Below are 17,435 nucleotides of genomic sequence, written 5' to 3' on the forward strand. Positions count from 1 at the left end.
ACTTTAGAGGCATAATTTTATTAAGTATGTGCAAGGCAGATGATCTTAAACCCCGAGAAGAGTGTGCGTAATAATTGTGTGCTCTTCTAATGCTCTCTGAAGACCTATTCGGAGTCCATTCTGAAAGACAATAATATATCAAGAAGTTCTGCAAACTTCCTCCTAATGAACACATGCCAATTTGAGACCAAGAATTCTGGCCTCAGAGGACAAAATAACCACTGCTCTTAGTCTCTGGGTGTTTCGCTACTTTATTTCAGAGTGATTCAAAATCTAATTAAATTTCTAAACCCTAATGAAATTACAGAAGAAAAATCATTTAGGATTATATTATACACAATTACTCATGGCTGAAAATTACAGTTAGCCTCTTTCACCGGGATAGAGTCTCCAGAGAAATCCTTGTTATTCATACAACATAAATCTGACACTGCTCCCACTCTTTAGAGGTCAAAGGTAAAAGTGGAATTAATTAAACATATATATCCTGCCCGGTGGCCGGATGGTAAGGAGAGGGTAATGGAGCAGAGGTCTGAGCAATAATGACTGTGGTTTGAGTCCACATTTCCCAGATCGGTCAAGAATCAGGGTAAATCCACTATATGTAAGAGCTTATTAAGCATGGCTTATTCTGATCAATGCTTATCCTTAGTGGAGGTATGCTATGAATGAGAGCTTGAGCAGTGTTGACGTATCTCCAGTCAGCAGTGTGTGGTCATTTTCCTGAGCTGTCTGAAGCATTTTAGTATGGATCAGTAACAGAAAAACCTCAAAAGGGTTCAGATAAATATGCAGTTGTTTAAATTTCCTTCTCTAAACTACTGGAACCTCCTGAGTCTGTAAAGCTGGGCTGGAAATGACAACACTTGGTATTTATATAGGCCTCTCCATCTGAGAAGCTCAATGGGCTTTGATTGCTGGGTCTCTTGGAACAACAGCCACGTGAGGTAGGTAAGTGTTTAGATTTTCTTATGAGGGTTCTGATATTTCCTGCCGTAAGCTGGCTGGAAATACAGTAAGATCAGCTTCTCTGATTGTATTCTGGTGCTTCAACTTCTGAACCCAAACTGAACCAGAAAGCAGGGAAAAGCATGAAAAATTATGGGGGGAAAATAGGTTGATTGTCTTGTGAGCTTTAAATAAACAGATGGGCTCGATGCTAGTTTTGGATCACTTTTTATTTTATCCAAATCATTTTGCCCATCTTTAGCCATGAAAAGGCTGCATCCACATATGGGTGCTTGCTCTCTTTCTCTCTCAAGCAATTGTGAGTTTCAAAATGTAATTCTCTAGCTAGAGGAGCTCTTCATGATGCTGCAGCCCAGAATACATCACTCATCAGTGCTAGCTTTTCAAGAATTGCCAGCCAAGGTCAGACCCGTAGGCTTATAGCCCAGTGTCCTGGCTCTGATAGTGACACGTTTCAGAGGCAGGGGTAAAAAATGTCCCTTTACATCACAACTTATGTCATGGCCGCAGTTTTCCTGCATCTCAAGTAACTGCTGCTACCACCAAGCTCTGCACTTGGAAATCTGTACCACATGTCGTCACCCCTCCCACTGCCCCTTCATTCCGAGGACCCTGTCCCCAGGAGCAGGCTGCTTGCTGGTAAGTATTGTAGTTGCTTTCTAACGGCTGCTTCAGGAAAACCCAGTGGCCACCACAGCTTCACTCCAGACTCGTTTAATGAGCTCTTACTTTACTAATTACAAGTAAGCCCATGAACGAACTCAGCTGTTGTTCATCTAGAGCTGCCCTGTTCATCCTCTCAAGCACAGGAAAGTCTTAGTACCCATCCCAGCTCAGATTCTCCTTCTCAGACACTGCTGGGTCCTACTGTGACACAGAGGGTCCATTGATGGGCCACTACTCTGTGTCAGCATCTCCTGCCAGGCCTGACACACTCACGACACCTAACGCACCGTTGTCATAAGCTGTATCAAAAAGGTGTCATGTAAGGTTTTGCATACAAACCGGTGACACATTGGTCTCCAATGTCATCGTGTGGGGTGTGCACAAAGAGTTATAACTCTGTGCTAGACTTATGTTCTTAAAATGGGTTTGGCAAGCCATGAATAACCCAGTCTGCCTTAAACAAAGGAATGTGTGTATGCTTGTCTGACCAGCCTGGCCGTCAGACTGAGACCATGAAGGTATATTTACATATACCTAACGAACAGGGAAGAAGACAACATGGCATCTACACCCCAGCAGGACAGAAAAGCTTCGTCTGGGCTTACTTTTCGAAGAATACATTTCAAAGGCTTACTGGCTTATAAAGAAAGGGGAAGAGAACCCCTAAATTATCCTTCACCTGAGGAGACAAAGAAACCGAGCATTTGGAGCTCTCTGAAGGGTCCTGGCTGAAAAAAACTGCCAGCCAGGCTGCAAAAAAAACTGGTGAGAAACTTCTTTGAGCAAAGGACTCTAATCTGTTACATTAGATTGATGTTTTAGATGCATATTCTTACTTTTGTTTGTTGGTAACCATTTCTACCTTTATTCCTTATACTGGATATCACTTAAACCTACATGCTTTTATTAATAAACTCACTTTACTTTTACTAGAAACCAGCTCAGCGCTTTGATTGAAATAGAGTGTTTGTTAATCCCAGTAAACACAATAAGATTCCATGTACTGTGCCTTTGAAAGAGCAGTGAACTTGATAAGGTGTTGTGAGTGTTACAGTAAGAACACTGCAGAAAGACATCTCTGAGGAACTTGGGAAATGGGAGTTTGCTGATTGTTATGTGCTAGGCAAGGTCTGGACTGGCAGAGTCCTGAAGTGTTTGTGGGCAGGGCAGAGAAGCTGGTACGTCAGGGAGCAGACACATAGCTTAGCAGCAGCAAAACTCTCACTTTGTGAAGCCAGGAGGGGTAACCCAGTAACTCACAATTCTGGGATCCCAGCAGGGTGTCACACCTACATCCTCCAAACTCTGTCTCAGTGCCACCTGAGCTGGACCCGTATGCTCCCTGATGAACTAATCTCTGGTGTCTTGAGCATCCACCCTGGCACTTTCATCAAGATCCCGGAACAATGTACCTCCAGCCGGCAAGCCTTGGCCCTCTCTCCCAGTGGTCCTCGCCCAGCTGCTGGCATAGGAGCCAACATTCCATGGGGACACCAAGCAACCAAATGGACCTTTACAGATGTTACGTCACTGTCTCACACTCAACCACAGAATTTACATCCCACATACCCATATACAAAACACCACTAACTCAACACGTTACCTGGCATTCTCCACATCTCCCTCGAGTGGATAATTGTTGTAGGCATTAGATGGCACGATGCACCAGCACCTCTCTGGTGGCACTACCAGCCCTATATTTGAGGGTCAGAAAGGACCGTTATGATACTCCAGTCTGACATCCTACTTAACTAATCCCACTCCCCCGGTTAGAGCATGAGAGTACACAGTGAGTATGCGTGTAACTCTCTGTGGCAGCCCCAGGAGCCTGACTGCCACACACAGTTTGATTGGCCAGCACCTGGGATACACAGCCTGGGAAAGGGCCAGGATTGAAAGGCATCATAAAACACACACCACCTTAACACAGCCACTACAAATTGAAAATGGCCCCTTAGAACTGGCTTATGAAGATTCTGCAAGGCTGGGAGCAACAGAGACTATTGCACTATAGGTTGGGTCCAATTTGGCTATGCTTTTAAATCTATAGGTTGAAATACTGGGCCCATCAAAGTGTAGGAGCTTCAGCCATGGACCAGGCCTCTGTTGTGCTAGGCGCTGTACAAACACAGGACAAAGAGATGGTCCCTTCTTATAAATGTTGTGCTCAAACAATGAAATCTGTATTAAAGTCTTACTGATCTAGACTGATTTCTTTTTTAAATGGCAGTGTGGCCATAGTTAGTAATTTTGGTAATGCAATTCTGAGACAGGTACTGACATCCTTTATAAGCTATAATGTATATTTAGTTGTCACGTAGATCTCAGTATCTAGTTGTGGGGTACGGTTTGCAATCGATAGAAGTTAGGGTCACCTGACAATTTCCATTTCAACTTCATCATAACATTCCCATCACTCAGAACTTGCTGAAACTATCACCTATCGGGCTGAAATTTTCCAGGCTTGTTCTTTGCCCAAATGTGATTTCTTTTCTTTTCTAGCCCAAGCCAAAAAACAGTCAACTATTTTCTGGGGTGAGAGAAGGGAGAGAGAAAAAAATACACTTTTCCCATTATAAAAAAATTCTGATGCCTGTTCCTCTGTCCCACAAAGGTCGAGGGTTGAAAGTTGAAACAGCAAGCAAAGAGTGATGTTTGAGGAGCTACCTCCGTGGTGGCCCTGAAGCCATTGGTGTTGCTTTGAGAAAGCTGTGAATCGTAAATCTCCCAGTCAATGTATGCAGTAGATACTGCACACACTTCTTGGTTATAAAATGGGGATCAGAGTCATCAGGTACCTTTGAAAAGTACTTTGAATGCTTCCAGCAAAAGTCCATAGAGTATAAATGTTTCATAGCCTTGTAGCATGCTTTTCTCTACTAGGGGTCATACTGGTGTCACACCTCTTTAAATCAATAGGCAGACAGGCTGATCATTGAATTAACTGAAGGCTCCTCAGCTCCTCTTGAGGTATTTCCCATACTAACCACAGTGCTGGCCATAAGCAGGGAAGGACAAGTGGGTGTTTTTATTTTATGAACAAGAATGAAACAAAGAAGAGTTCAGTGTGGACTAAGATATTTCCACAGCCAGAGCACCAAAGGGATAACAGTGAATTTGCCATCTATCGCTATAGATGCAAAACCTTGACACCTAACAGCTCTGATGCTCATGCATATTTCCATCACAGTATTGCCACTGACATATTAGCACATCTTGCTCCAAAATAATTCAGCTTTCCATAGCAATTGCCATGTAGTTTTTTAACAGGAATTACAGGTGGAAACAACCTTGTAAAGCCATCTGGTCCATTCCACATCCCTAGCCAGTACACTTGCCAGGAGGCAATTTGGCCTACTGAATAGAGCACCAGGCGGGCATCTGGGAGACCTAGGTTCTATTTGCAACTGGATCTGGATGTAGAATTGGTGACTCAGACTTATCTCTTTAAAGCTGACAGCGCTCCTCCAGCCCGGAGTCCCCTCTGATCCCCTGGCCGGAGGAGCTGTCTGCCATCTGCCGCTGCCCTGGGCCGGAGGAGATCTCTCTCCCCACTGCGGCTGCGGGGTGCCTCAGCCATGGCCATGGGGCAGGAGGAAATATCTGCCCCAGCAACAGCCCATGGGCCAGAGGATCTCTCAGCCCTCCTTCCCCCCACTGCTATAGCCCAAGGTTTGCTATCGTGAAGGGTGTTAAAGCGAGGGTCCACTATATACCGAATAGTTAAAGTTGAGCTCCAAAAATTTGGCAGCATTCAGTTTGTTTCTGGCAGAAGGTTCTTATTGAATCTAAGGCAGGGAAACCCCACGTGACAGAGTCACACCCCTTTGGATTAGAGGACTATTGCAAAGACCGTTTCACTACTGTTAGTGTTTGCAATTCAGTCCAGGCTTGAAAAAAAACCATTGGGGCAACGTCAGGTTCTGCTAAAAAGCAAGACTTCTGAAGTGGGCTGAGGGCTGCTTGCAGTCCATCAGGTCCAAGCCACACTTTCAAGCAAAGACTTAATTGCTACTTTGAACTGAAATCCAAAAAAGGGAACTGATATTTGCACACACACAGATTCTCAGGATGTGGTGGCTGTTCTCCATCACGGACACGTGACCCGAGTTGGCTCTTGTTTATCTGCACTGCAAAAGAAAGAAATCCAGCAAGCTCAGGTGAAACTTACAATGACCTCACTGACAAACTGGATTTCTGTCCTAACTACGTTTCTTCTTCTCTTATGTAAGTGATTCAATTTCCCACTCTTTCAGCCGATTAAATATTTAATCTCTGGGGTGGTGCTATGCTGTGTATTGTGATCATGCTAGCTCTGTTTCTTTCTCAGTTGGATTATGTGCATGCTGTGGTTTAAAGTTTATTTCTGTGCTCAGTGGAGAGGGAATATTTATCTAGGGGGTGCTGTTATTTTGCTGAGCTTTCTAGACGGAGTTTCAGAGCCGGAGTGCAGCACATACGAGGGATCGGACATTGCAGTCCAAAAGGCACAGTTCAGTTACATACCTGCATCTCTGCTGGTGAGGCAGCTGAGGGCTGCAGAGGACACTCGGGGGGATTTAGTTTACAATGTAATTAAAGAGCAATAGTCTATGTTTGCAAGCCCCTTTTTTAGCTCTCCATGCCCCTTACTTAGCAGTTCCGATGCCCACGCTGATAACGCCCAGCAAGCTTTATGCTCTGCAGGTACAGAGTATCTGCCTGCTAAGGGGCTCAAGGGGCTTCTGGCACATTCGCTCTCACGGCAGCCCTCTCCTGAGACAGGCCAGGATTATCCAGCCCCGTTTTACACATGGGGACACTGAGGCCCCAGGGAGGGGGACGTGTCAGGAAGAATCATGCTAAGAACTGGCAGAGCCAAGCCTGCAGCTCATGCAAAGACACCCGGGCAATATGCAGATTAGGCTACTTTCTATTGACTTGGGGGTCTGGGGAGGCATCCGCTGCTACGGGGGGCTGCCGCCTTTGCAGGGGTACACGCCCCAGCCCTGCTCCTCAATGAGAAATCACAGGAAACTCATTAGCCTCAGACACCCTCAGAGAGTTACCTCAGGGCAGCCTGCAGCAGCCCTTCATGTGTACCCAGAGCTTTCACGTTCGGCTGCCAACCCCGACAGCACTGCATTGTGGGTGCCTGCCCCACAACTGCTGGCACAGTTCATGGAAGGACAGGTGCTTTGATGACCCACTGTACTGGTCTCCCTCCTTCTGTCCCTCTCCAAAGGCACAGGGCGAGGGGTGTCTGGTACTGTCACCTCCTGACATCCACAGCTCCTTAGGACATTTCACCTGGGAGACTTCTTCCCAGTTTCCTTAGATATGTGTGAAGCTAGGCTCTCTTCTCTCTCTACCAACAAGCCCCATGGTATTCTAGCTCCTCCCCTCCCCGCCTCCTTCCCATGGACACTTCTGCTAGACCACAGGATCAGGGCTGTTCCTAGGCCCTAGGAGGAAGCCCTACACCTGTGGCTGTCAGGAGGTGGTCACTGGAGAGGCAAGAGGGGCACTGAGCCGGGAGGACCATTTGCAGAGCTCCTGCTGAAACAGCAGCATTTTCTGTCCCGCCAGCAGTGCAGAGTGAGCAGATATAGGGTGCGACTGCACTGAGACTGCTCCAGTGGCATCATGCAGTGCTGTAAGTCCCTTGGGGACAATGCAAGGGATGTTAACAGGTTGGAGGTGTGTTACTTGCTAATGCCACATTTCTCCAGTGTGGATAAGCTAGTGACGGTCCCAGGGTCCTAGCCTGGGTGGGTGTTAACATATGGCCCATAATGATGGAGGACTCAGTTTGCCTGGATATTGCCTGACTCTTGAACCAACCAATCTGCCTAGCTGTGTATTCTTGGTGTGCAAATCACCATGGTACCTAGCCCAAATATTTTCCTTTTTTAATAGCTCAGGAATGATTTCCATCCCCCCGGGATTTCTCTCTCCCCTTCATCTCCATGGGTAGTCTATATTTGTCTCCAGAGTTGTCTGCTCAGTCAAGGTTTGCTGCCTGCCTTTCCCCCCACCCCACCTCTCGATCTTCCAAAACTCTGCCTCTCTCTCCCCCTCCACTACATGCCAGTGGTGGCTACTGAAATGCCACGAGGCCATCTGTCAATGCCTGGAATGCTGTGGAGAATGGGAGGGAGGGTGAGATTTGAGAAGATAAAGTGGGAAAAGTTCTCAAGGGACTAGAAAATGCAAAGAGAAAAGAGGCCGGAGAAAGTGCTGACAGTCCTGAGAGGTGAGGCCCTGTATTGATACAGTTGACGGCCAGGGAATGACATGGGAACATTTGACATGGTTTATTTTTCACATTGTTGTTCAGCACTGAGATGTGAGAGATGAGCTACTGTGGTTTCCTTTGGTGCTAGGCTCACACCACCATGCACAACAGAGCCACTGGTTTTCTCTGCCCTTTGGCCCATGGGCACATGTACGGTGGTGAAATTCACCAGCAGAGTTGTATAGAAGGGGCCATTTTACACTGCAACTGTTCACTGTGTGGGGCATTTAGCTAGGATTCTGTTATCTGTATTCTGCCTCTTTATATTTAAGGCCTGCTGGGATGGGGAGGGCAGTGAGGGCATTCACATTGGAGGATCTCACAGACATACTCTGGTCCCAGTCATGGAGACTTTACATTCGTTCTTTGTTTGTTTGTTGTTTTCTTTAATCTAAAATACAATCCATCTAGACTGGAAATGCACATCTCACTCTTGTGCTCATGACACAATCAAACCTTTCCTTTCCCTGCAAGCCAGGTGGATTCACACAAATGTCACGCTGGGTTTCAGGTTCAAACAAGAACTCGGAGCAGCACTTGATTAAACCTGCTTAGTTAAACCCTCATTATACAGAGATTGTGAGCTCTTGGGAAAGGGCCCATCTTTTTTGTTCTGTGTTTTCCAAGTATAATGGGGTCCTGGTCTCTGTGCGAGGTGCAATACAAATAAATAATAGTACATTTGCATTATTGTGCAAATTGCATCTGAGTTGGGTGGTGAAGGGAAGGGGATGAGGAACCATCAGCTGGCCCAAGTTTGCTTGAAAATGGTCCAGAGATTGCCCAAAACCAGAGAGAGTTCTGAAGTTATGATCCAGATCTGACTATTTCCAAAGTTATGGGGTATTCAGATCTGGGTGTTATGTTTGGCATGTTATAGAAATGAGTGGGGGAGTTGTAAAATTGGATCTGGATTTCTCCAGAATTTGGAGAGTGTTCAAGGCTATTTCCTGCATCCTAACCCCTTTCTGTTGAGAAGCTGCAAACGTGAACAAACCTCAGTGGAGTTTGTGGATTGGAACAAACATATGAGCAGTGCATGGTTTCAGACGTGGTCACCATGACATGGCTCTTGCCATATGGAAGAAAACAATCTGATTGCTTATGCATTTTATATATAAATGAAGTTAAACAAATGGTATTTAAACAGCACCCAATAGTTGTTATTAAATCATAATCAAATCCAAATTGAAGCGTATGAAATTGAAAGAATCATCCCAATTCCTATGGGCTTCTAGAGGTCTCTGTTCCTCCCTTTTAAAAAAGAAACTAATAATTAAATCTCAATATATTAAACTGACCTACATGAAATATTCCATGTAAAATATGATTCCTGCCATAAAACACATAATCTGCCACTGGTTAAATTCCATTAGAAAGCAGACATTAAGGTCTCTGTATTATGATCATTAGGATAATAAAAGTAATACAATATTACTTTTATTATGTGTGAATTTAAAACATTCTTCATATGAGCAGAAAGAATAATTAAGGGGATGGGTAGAAGGAAGGCTTTTTTTTTTTAAATTTATAATGAAAAGAAGTTCACATGCAGAAGCAAAGAGAATTCAGTTACTTTTTAATTTAGAAACCAAAGAGCTAAGTGTTCCACAAACTTTCCTCCCTTGATCATTTTCGGCATTGTTTTAATTTCCTCTTTTGCAACCTTGACACTAGTCATGCAGTGTTGTCAACTCTTGCGTGTTTATCATAGGTGCTTTTCAGAATGCCTCAGCGACTGGAGTCATATGATTTTACAGTAGGAAAACAAATAATTTTGTAAAGTAAGTTTCCAGCTTGCCTGGCTGCAGAGAAAAGTTTTAAAATGTAAACAGTAAGGGCTCAAAAACCAGAAGGGAAATAAAAAGAACCTGACATTTATTTGGCTTAAAATCTCATGATTTTCTGAATCAGTGTCTTAATATGCAGCGTCTTAATGCAGGGCCGAAGGCTAGAATCCTGGTCGAGGCAGGACCGGAGCAGATGTTTTAATAGAGTCATCAAATCTGGAATCTCTCTTTTGTTTCCTGTGGGAATGACATGTTTCAGATCTGTCTCCCATGCGTGCAGCTGGCAGACTCGTAGAACGGAAAGACTGATGTGGATTTTAAATATAATTCTGTTAACTCATCTCTGCTCTAAAAGACCTTAGATCTATTTATAAGCCTTATGTACGGCTATTAATGGAGCACAGGATCATAAGTAGTATCCCCTCCAGTTTTTGACCAGCTCTATTTATCAGGTAAGCACAGTCACTAGTGAGATACAATTCATTTGCCTATATATTCTGACAGCCCTATCACTTTTGTTTCAGATGTCTGGAGCACAAAGGTCTCTGCCTCTGGAACATCAGAGGAGGAGGCAATAGGTGAGTCCATTTCAAGATGTTATCTTCTGTACAGGGGTAGGAGCCAGGGACTAAGAAAGTGCAGTAACAGCAACAAATATATTTCAAGGATTTTAGACTTTTTTGTTTTAATTAGAGCAATGGGAACACAGACTGAAACCCCAAAGACTGTGAACATGAAATCTGAAAACCTGATTTTTAAACAGAGTAGAACCATAACGTGCTTCAGAACTCACCTCTCAAAATGCTGCTCTCTCCTTTCAGCAAAAATTGAATAGCAGAGTCCTTGAGTGGAGGGCTCACGGCTCCAAGCCTTCCAGATTTTTACAAAGCCATTTACCAGGATCCCAGGAAGTATTATTATAAACCTGAAATACAATTGCCAACATAAAGACATTATGCATAGTGATGCAGCAGCCTGGCCTTTTAAATTATTATAAGTATTAAAGGAGCACCTACGGCCCAAACAAGCTTGGTGCCCCATTGTGTGATGTGCTGTACAAAATGCACAGTCCCTGCCCCAAAGACCTTACGATCTAAACAGACGAAGTCACTTGGGATGTTCATGGCAAAGACAGGAATAGCACCCTCGTCTCCTGAAGTACAAGCCCCCAGTCTAGCCTGTACCACGTGCTGGCTCTCCTACTGACCTGTGTCTTACTGAAGGTTGTTCATTTGCTTAGGGATTCACTAATGTCAGCAACCTGCAGTGGGTCTCCCGATCACCAGTTCCAATGAGCACAGTTCTACTGTGTGAGTGGGAGGTGTGAACTAGTACTGGGGGTGTGTGGCTGAGGAGGGGCACTACCTAGCCCTACACATTCCTAAAGTAGAAGAACAAATGTGGCCATTTTCCAAGAAAAAGGCTCATGTTAATTTTGGAATCTTTGCCCATGTCTCCTCCGTACCCCCAAAACACCAAACGTTTGATTGATTATTTAATAATGTGTGTTCAGTGATTTATTTTCCTTTTTCCTTGCAGACCCCACGTATGTGATCATAGGAGTTACTCTGGGAGCCCTCCTGACGATCGGGTTTTTAGCACTAAAGATCTGCATGATCAAAAGACAATTGAGGGACAGTGACCTTGTAGGTAAGAGAAACGTTCTCTCACTTTCTGACTTAGAGGGAAATTCTTCTCACGTGTCAACGGAGCACATCTAAACTCCATTACTCTGTTCCTTGGTCGGAGATCTGTGTGGAGGAAGAGTTCAGAGCTCAGATCTTCTGGGTGGAACAGCAAGGGGAATTGCATTTGAAAAGGGGTGTGAACTTCAGCTGTGAAGTCTCTGGCATCCATAAAATGGCATGTTTGAATCCTGACATGGTCAACTCAGCCTTCCAAGGGAAATAAATTGCATTCCATACTATTTACTGTATAAGCATCTTTAGGAGGAGACCTTTAAAAAAGGGTCCTATCTGCTTTGCATGTACGCTGAAGACCCCATGACATGTTACCTAGGACTAGGGGTCTGCTCATCCTTACTAGAATTTCCACTTCTCCCACTGTACTGGTTCCCACCTTCCCATTCAGAGCGGGCTGTCTGATTCTTGTAACTTCCATCAAGATATGTGGCAAAACTCCCACTGGCTTTAATGAGAGCAGGACCATGGCTTGTACAATGCAGATGGGTTTTCTGGGAGGCCAGTTGCTTCAGGAATGCGTTCTTTTATTAGCTGCATTATTTAGGGCAGAGAAAAGCTCTGCAATCTCACTTTGTAGCTGCTGGTACCCATGCTTCCTTTGGTTTCAGACCACAAAGCTTCATAGGCTGGAACCTTGAGTTCAAACCCAAAATTTGAAAATGAAAGTGAACTGTAACTATGCGCTTCTATATGAATGTACAGCAGTTTAAATGAGAGCAGTTTTCCCCACTGACTTCCCTGAGATTTCGGCCCCCTGATTTAATTGGGGGCAGACTGTGGCTCATTTGACATAGAGGTTCTGCTCAACCTGGATTCCAAAACACTTCCCCAACTAAAACACAGAGGGAAATAAAGGGATAATTTCTCCCACTGCTGAAATGCAATCACCTCTGGTGCAGGACATGATAACAGCGCACAGCCACATTCCACAGCAGTTGAGAGCAGGGAATATAAAGAGGCACACCAAACCCCGCTGAAACTACAGGGAGAGATAAGGAGGCAAAAATAGTTACTCAGGTTGAAGTTTTTCCAGAACACCAGTTTTAACAGACCTACTCTTGCAAAAAGACCTATGGGATCTCAAGTTCTCAGGAACTCAGTTTTACTTGTCATTGGAAATCAGCTGCAGCATGGGTTAGAGGGGAGATTGAATCCTGCCTGCTGCATCACCAGCACCCTTCATCCAGTTTCTTAGGTTTTTCTTGGATGTCTTATGTCCAGGTACTTAGAGCTGAACCTCAGCCAGTATCCCAGATATAAACAACCTGGATCTTAGGGAATCCTTCTTGGAAAAACCTTTCTCAGCCCTGGAGTCTGAAATCTTGTGTTGTCTTGAATTACAAAATATTGAATTTTAATACCTTTCCCAAGCTGCCTTCTATCAAAAAGGCATCTTGAATTGCATTATAGCACAAAATGGGGCGATGATGCAATTTCATGTAACATGTTAATGGAAAAGCAAATAAAAGAAAGGCACCCCCTCTGAGGGAAATGTAATTACAGTGGAGGAGCTGGGGCCCAGGACCCAATCCGTTACTGCCTGTAATGACATTTATGTGTTGATTTCACTTGGACGGTTACATGTCTAATAGCATGTGAAGCACAATTTGTCAGTCATATAGGAAATTGATGCTAATCAAGCCTCTGTTTAAATGAAGGGCAATTTTATGAGGGTAGCCAGTTTGTGCCATGAACACCACACCACATATTAAAAGGAAAATATTGTGAAAGAGCTTTGAACGGTCACGGAGAGAGGGAGAAAGAATGAGAGCATAGCTAGCTATTTGATTGCCCATCTATTGCCTGTATTTGAAAACATTTGCTTCTGTGGTTAACACTGTGGTAATCCTCATGCAAAAAAATAGAAGTAAATAATATGCCAACATGGCAGCCACCTAAGCCTTCTAGGTCAATAGCATTTCAGGACAAGTAGCTCCAACTCCAGCCACAACACCTAGCTGGGTACGGGGGATGCCTTAGTGCAGTGGTTTTCAACCTTTTCCCCTTTGTGGACCCCTAAAAATGTTTGAATGAAGGCGCGGACCCCTTTGGAAATCTTAGACGTGGTCCGCAAACCCTCAGCAGTCCATGGAGCACAGGTTGAATACCTCTGGTCTGTGGTAATGACAGCCTTTCGCAGACCCCTTAGACATAGTCTGCAAACCCCCACGGGTCCGCAGACCACAGGATGTGGCATCACCTTTTGAGCAGCAATATCTCAACTGTCTGAAACCACAGGGTCAGATCCTGCTAGGGTTGTCTCAGCCCTTTCTTCTAAGGTCAATAACTTGATTCTATGCTATTTAGTGCAAATGTGGGTATTTCAAAGGCGAACTTAGACGTCCCACTTCATTCTGTATAGACACTGCAGATCTAGTGGCATTTGCTGCTAAGAGGGGTGGTCTAAATTTCCCTATCTGCCACTACTAAAGCAGCTCTAAAATATCACAGTACTGGGTAATGTACCTGGCTTGGTCCCGCTGTCCACTGAGACAGCATTCTCTATGATGTCAATGAGTTTGCCTCCATAAGATTTGGTGGATCTCCCTGCTTAGCTATAGTTCCTAAGTACTCCTGGCCCCATCATCTTAATATTGAACAGGCTCATCATCTTTGCATTTCTATCCCTGGTATCTCACATAATAACCATCTTTTCCTACTGTTTGTTCTCTCTTCAGATTCAGAAAGAAGAGTGGATAGAAGGTAAGGTCAGCAGTTTCTATAGTGTTTGGCATGCAAAATGTAAAGTTCAAATTCCCCTTTTCCGATATGTATGGCTGCAAGCAGTGGCTGTGCTTTAGATAGAAATATACAAGGAGTATAAACCTCCATGTAAGTCACAAAGGGTGAATATTTCCAAAGGTATTTAGTGGAGTCGTGCAGAGAATGAAAATTCGGTTTTGCTGAGAATCTCAAAATTTGTTTTCAGTCCGATTTGGAACAACCCTACCCCCCAAACTTCAAACTTCTCCAAAAATTAAAATAATAATAATAATTTAGTGTCTGATTTTTTAAACTGTTATGATATTATAATATAACATATTATATTTGGGCCTATCTCTCACATTAAGATCCAAACTCAATTTACAACCCTAGTTTCTCCAGATCTAATGGGAGCCTCTGTTCTTACAGCTAGATAGGCGCAAGTGTAGCCAGCAAATAGAGCTCAAAAAATTAATCACGCATCAGGGTTTTCTCAACTTGAATCAAATATTTTCTATACACGTGCATGCATGGGAGAGAGGGGAGTTTCTCCCCTCAGGCTGGAAGGATGAGGCAGTGAAACTGAATGGGTGAGAGTCACAAAGCTCAGCTTCCAATCCCAACTGCCCCAGAATTCAAGGGTGTTGAGATCCAGGCTTTTGTTTCCTCCCATTATGGAAGCAGGGTCCAGTCACAATATTTCCCAGCATGCGCGGGTTTCAGATCTGAGGTTGGTCACTAACGTAACTCATGCCACCAGTTTCCTCAGCTAGAAATGAAGACCGGGACCCTGCTCCTTATAAAGTGCTCTGGGACTTACAGGTGAAAAGTGCCATAGAAGAGCTAAATACTCTGGCTGAGGCCCCGGCCTCTCTGTGTGGCTGCAAACAAAGAGAGGGAGGCAGCTGTGATAATGGTTTTGTCATGATCATGGCCAATGGCCTGAGGCCAACAAAGCAATATCAGATGATTGCTGCACCTTCCTACCCAAGCGACATCAGTGTGTCATAGTATTTCGAATGATTACATTCCTTCACATTTGGGTGTCATCCGAAGTGTGCTGCGTGTTGAAGAGAAAGTAACTGATGGCTGCATACTAGGGGATGTAAAACATCCTTTAGCAAAACAACCATTTAAACAATTAACATTTATCTAGTTTAAATGGTTAACCATTATGATATTTTACGTCCCTAGGAGAGTCACGGGGGGTGCCCAGGAGTTGGATGGGGGCAGCCCAATGTGCCTCGGCCCTGCCATTGCTGGGGCCCCGGCCCCTCCAATCACCCCTAGAGCCCGCCCTCCCCAGCCCACAGGAGGGGGCAATAAGGCAGGGGTGGAGCCCAGCGCTGGTCCTGGAGCCCGCTGATTGCCCCGGAGCAGGCCCTCCAGGGCTGGGGCACCACTACCCCCAGAGCCCACCGTCCCCAGCTTACAGGAGGGGGCAATAAGGCACTCAGCACCCTGCCCAACCCCATCCGCTGCACCCTGCCCTCCCACCCCTGCTATGATCTTGGTCCTGCCCTAGGACCGGGAACACCCCTTATGCCTGCCCAACCCCCCAGACCCTTCACCTGGGCGCACCTCAGCTATTGCCTGGAGTGCTGCTGTCAAATTTAACCCCTAAGCTGCGAGGGCTCCCCTCTGCACTTGCACGAGCACATGTCCCAGTTCCACCCCCCATCATCCCTTCCTCCCTGCAACACTGTGTCTCACTCACCCCGAAGGGCACAGCCGGCCCTCCCCCTGCAGCGAACAATTAAACAGTTAATGCAATTTGTAAACGGTAAGACTAATACTTACTGGTAACCCATTAACCATTTGATACTTTACATCCCTACTGGATACCACTGTGGAAAGTTTGGATTGTAAATGGCAACTGTAAAATGATCAGTATAAATACACTATCACACTCTTCTTTTCTGCCGTCTGCATCTGTCTCACAAAACAAAACAAAACAAAAAATCTCTCAGGACCTCTTTTCTGTATCTTGAAGTATATCCAAACAAAATGATAGGTCTTTTCTTACTCAGCACCTCTAACCTGAGGAACTCAAAGTACTTTGTAAACGTCAAATGAGTCTCACGATGCCCCTGGGAGATAGCTAACTATAATCGCTTCCATTTTATAAATGGGAAAGTAGGTTGTCTGTAAGGATCAAGCCTGAGACAGTATCGAAAAGCATACGGCTCTGCTGCATGAACTCAAGGAAGTGCATTAGCAGTAGGAGCACACCTCTGTATGTGGGGTAGCCGTTGGAGGGACACAAAGCGACACGGTTTTACTGCGGGGTACATATTGCGTGAGGAACTACATCTGAACAACTTTCATTCAGAGTGAATAGTGTTTTGTGTGTGAATCAATATAGGACAATGGAAAACCCAAAGATAATATACATAGTAAGCTCTGTATCATCACCTTCCAAAGCAACTGCGCTGCACATCCAACACTGTGGTGATTCACTCACAACTGTATTTGAGAGAAGGTGACAAAGATATAGGGCCAGTGGGTGTAAACTGGCATAGCTCTATTCAGTTAAATGGGGCTACACTGATTTTACATGAGCGGAGGTTCTGGCCCATAGATTTGGAAGTTGGGGGAAAGCAGTTATATCCGACTTGCTTCTTTATCCCATAACTGGATGTTTCCCAAATGAACGCTTTGCTTTCCCATCTAAGTTTGTCCTGTAAAAGACCAAGAGAGATTTTGTTTTAAAAACAAACCAACCTGTTGTTTTCTTGTCTGCAATGCAATCTTTGTCCATCATTTCAGATCTGGGGTTTGATTTTCCCTGCTGCTGGTGCTGCTGCTTCTGCTCTTTATTTCCCATTTCTAGACAGGACCAGAGATGGAACTTGAGTCAGGATTCTCATGAATTGCAGATGGCAGCTGTATTTGGTCACCCAAAAAAAGACACTTCCCCCCTCTTAGCTGAGCTTGTGGATGCTATGTCCCATTTGCAATGATTCTTCAGAGCCTGCACGATGTATGTCAGAGACAGTGCAGCTAGAAAATAATTCCCTCCTTACAATACATTCTCAGCGCTTTGTCCGGTCTAACTATGAAATGTCCAAGCAATGGGTCTTCGATTGGCTTCTAGTGGAAGACTATTCCATAGCCTAACACAGCTCACTGTCAAAACACGTTTCCTTTTTCTTTTATTTATTAAACTTTTTCAATCTTTTGTCTTATAAGAAACCAGACAAATTCTAGGTGCCAACATATAAAACAAGCACAAAAGAACTATACACCAGCAAAAGGGAAAACCATCATATTTACGCAAGGCTTGGATTCCCATGTATTAACCACAGCACACAGATTTTTATGGAA

General features: G+C 44.6%; 1 protein-coding gene across 1 annotated transcript in view; it reads left to right on the forward strand.

The window, feature by feature from the left end:
* TMEM273 (transmembrane protein 273) overlaps window positions 1-17,435 on the forward strand; it is a 55,356-nt gene that overhangs the window by 22,570 nt on the left and 15,351 nt on the right. Inside the window, exons 3-5 of the mRNA XM_067534398.1 lie at window positions 10,227-10,280; window positions 11,242-11,352; window positions 14,084-14,108. Of these exons, the coding sequence (XP_067390499.1) occupies window positions 10,227-10,280; window positions 11,242-11,352; window positions 14,084-14,108 (190 nt within the window). The remainder of the gene's footprint in view (window positions 1-10,226; window positions 10,281-11,241; window positions 11,353-14,083; window positions 14,109-17,435) is intronic.

Source organism: Emydura macquarii, unplaced genomic scaffold, assembly GCF_026122565.2.
Source record: "Emydura macquarii macquarii isolate MOO-44397 ecotype Brisbane River unplaced genomic scaffold, CSIRO-AGI_Emac_v2 contig_67, whole genome shotgun sequence".
Taxonomy (NCBI): Eukaryota; Metazoa; Chordata; order Testudines; family Chelidae; genus Emydura; species Emydura macquarii.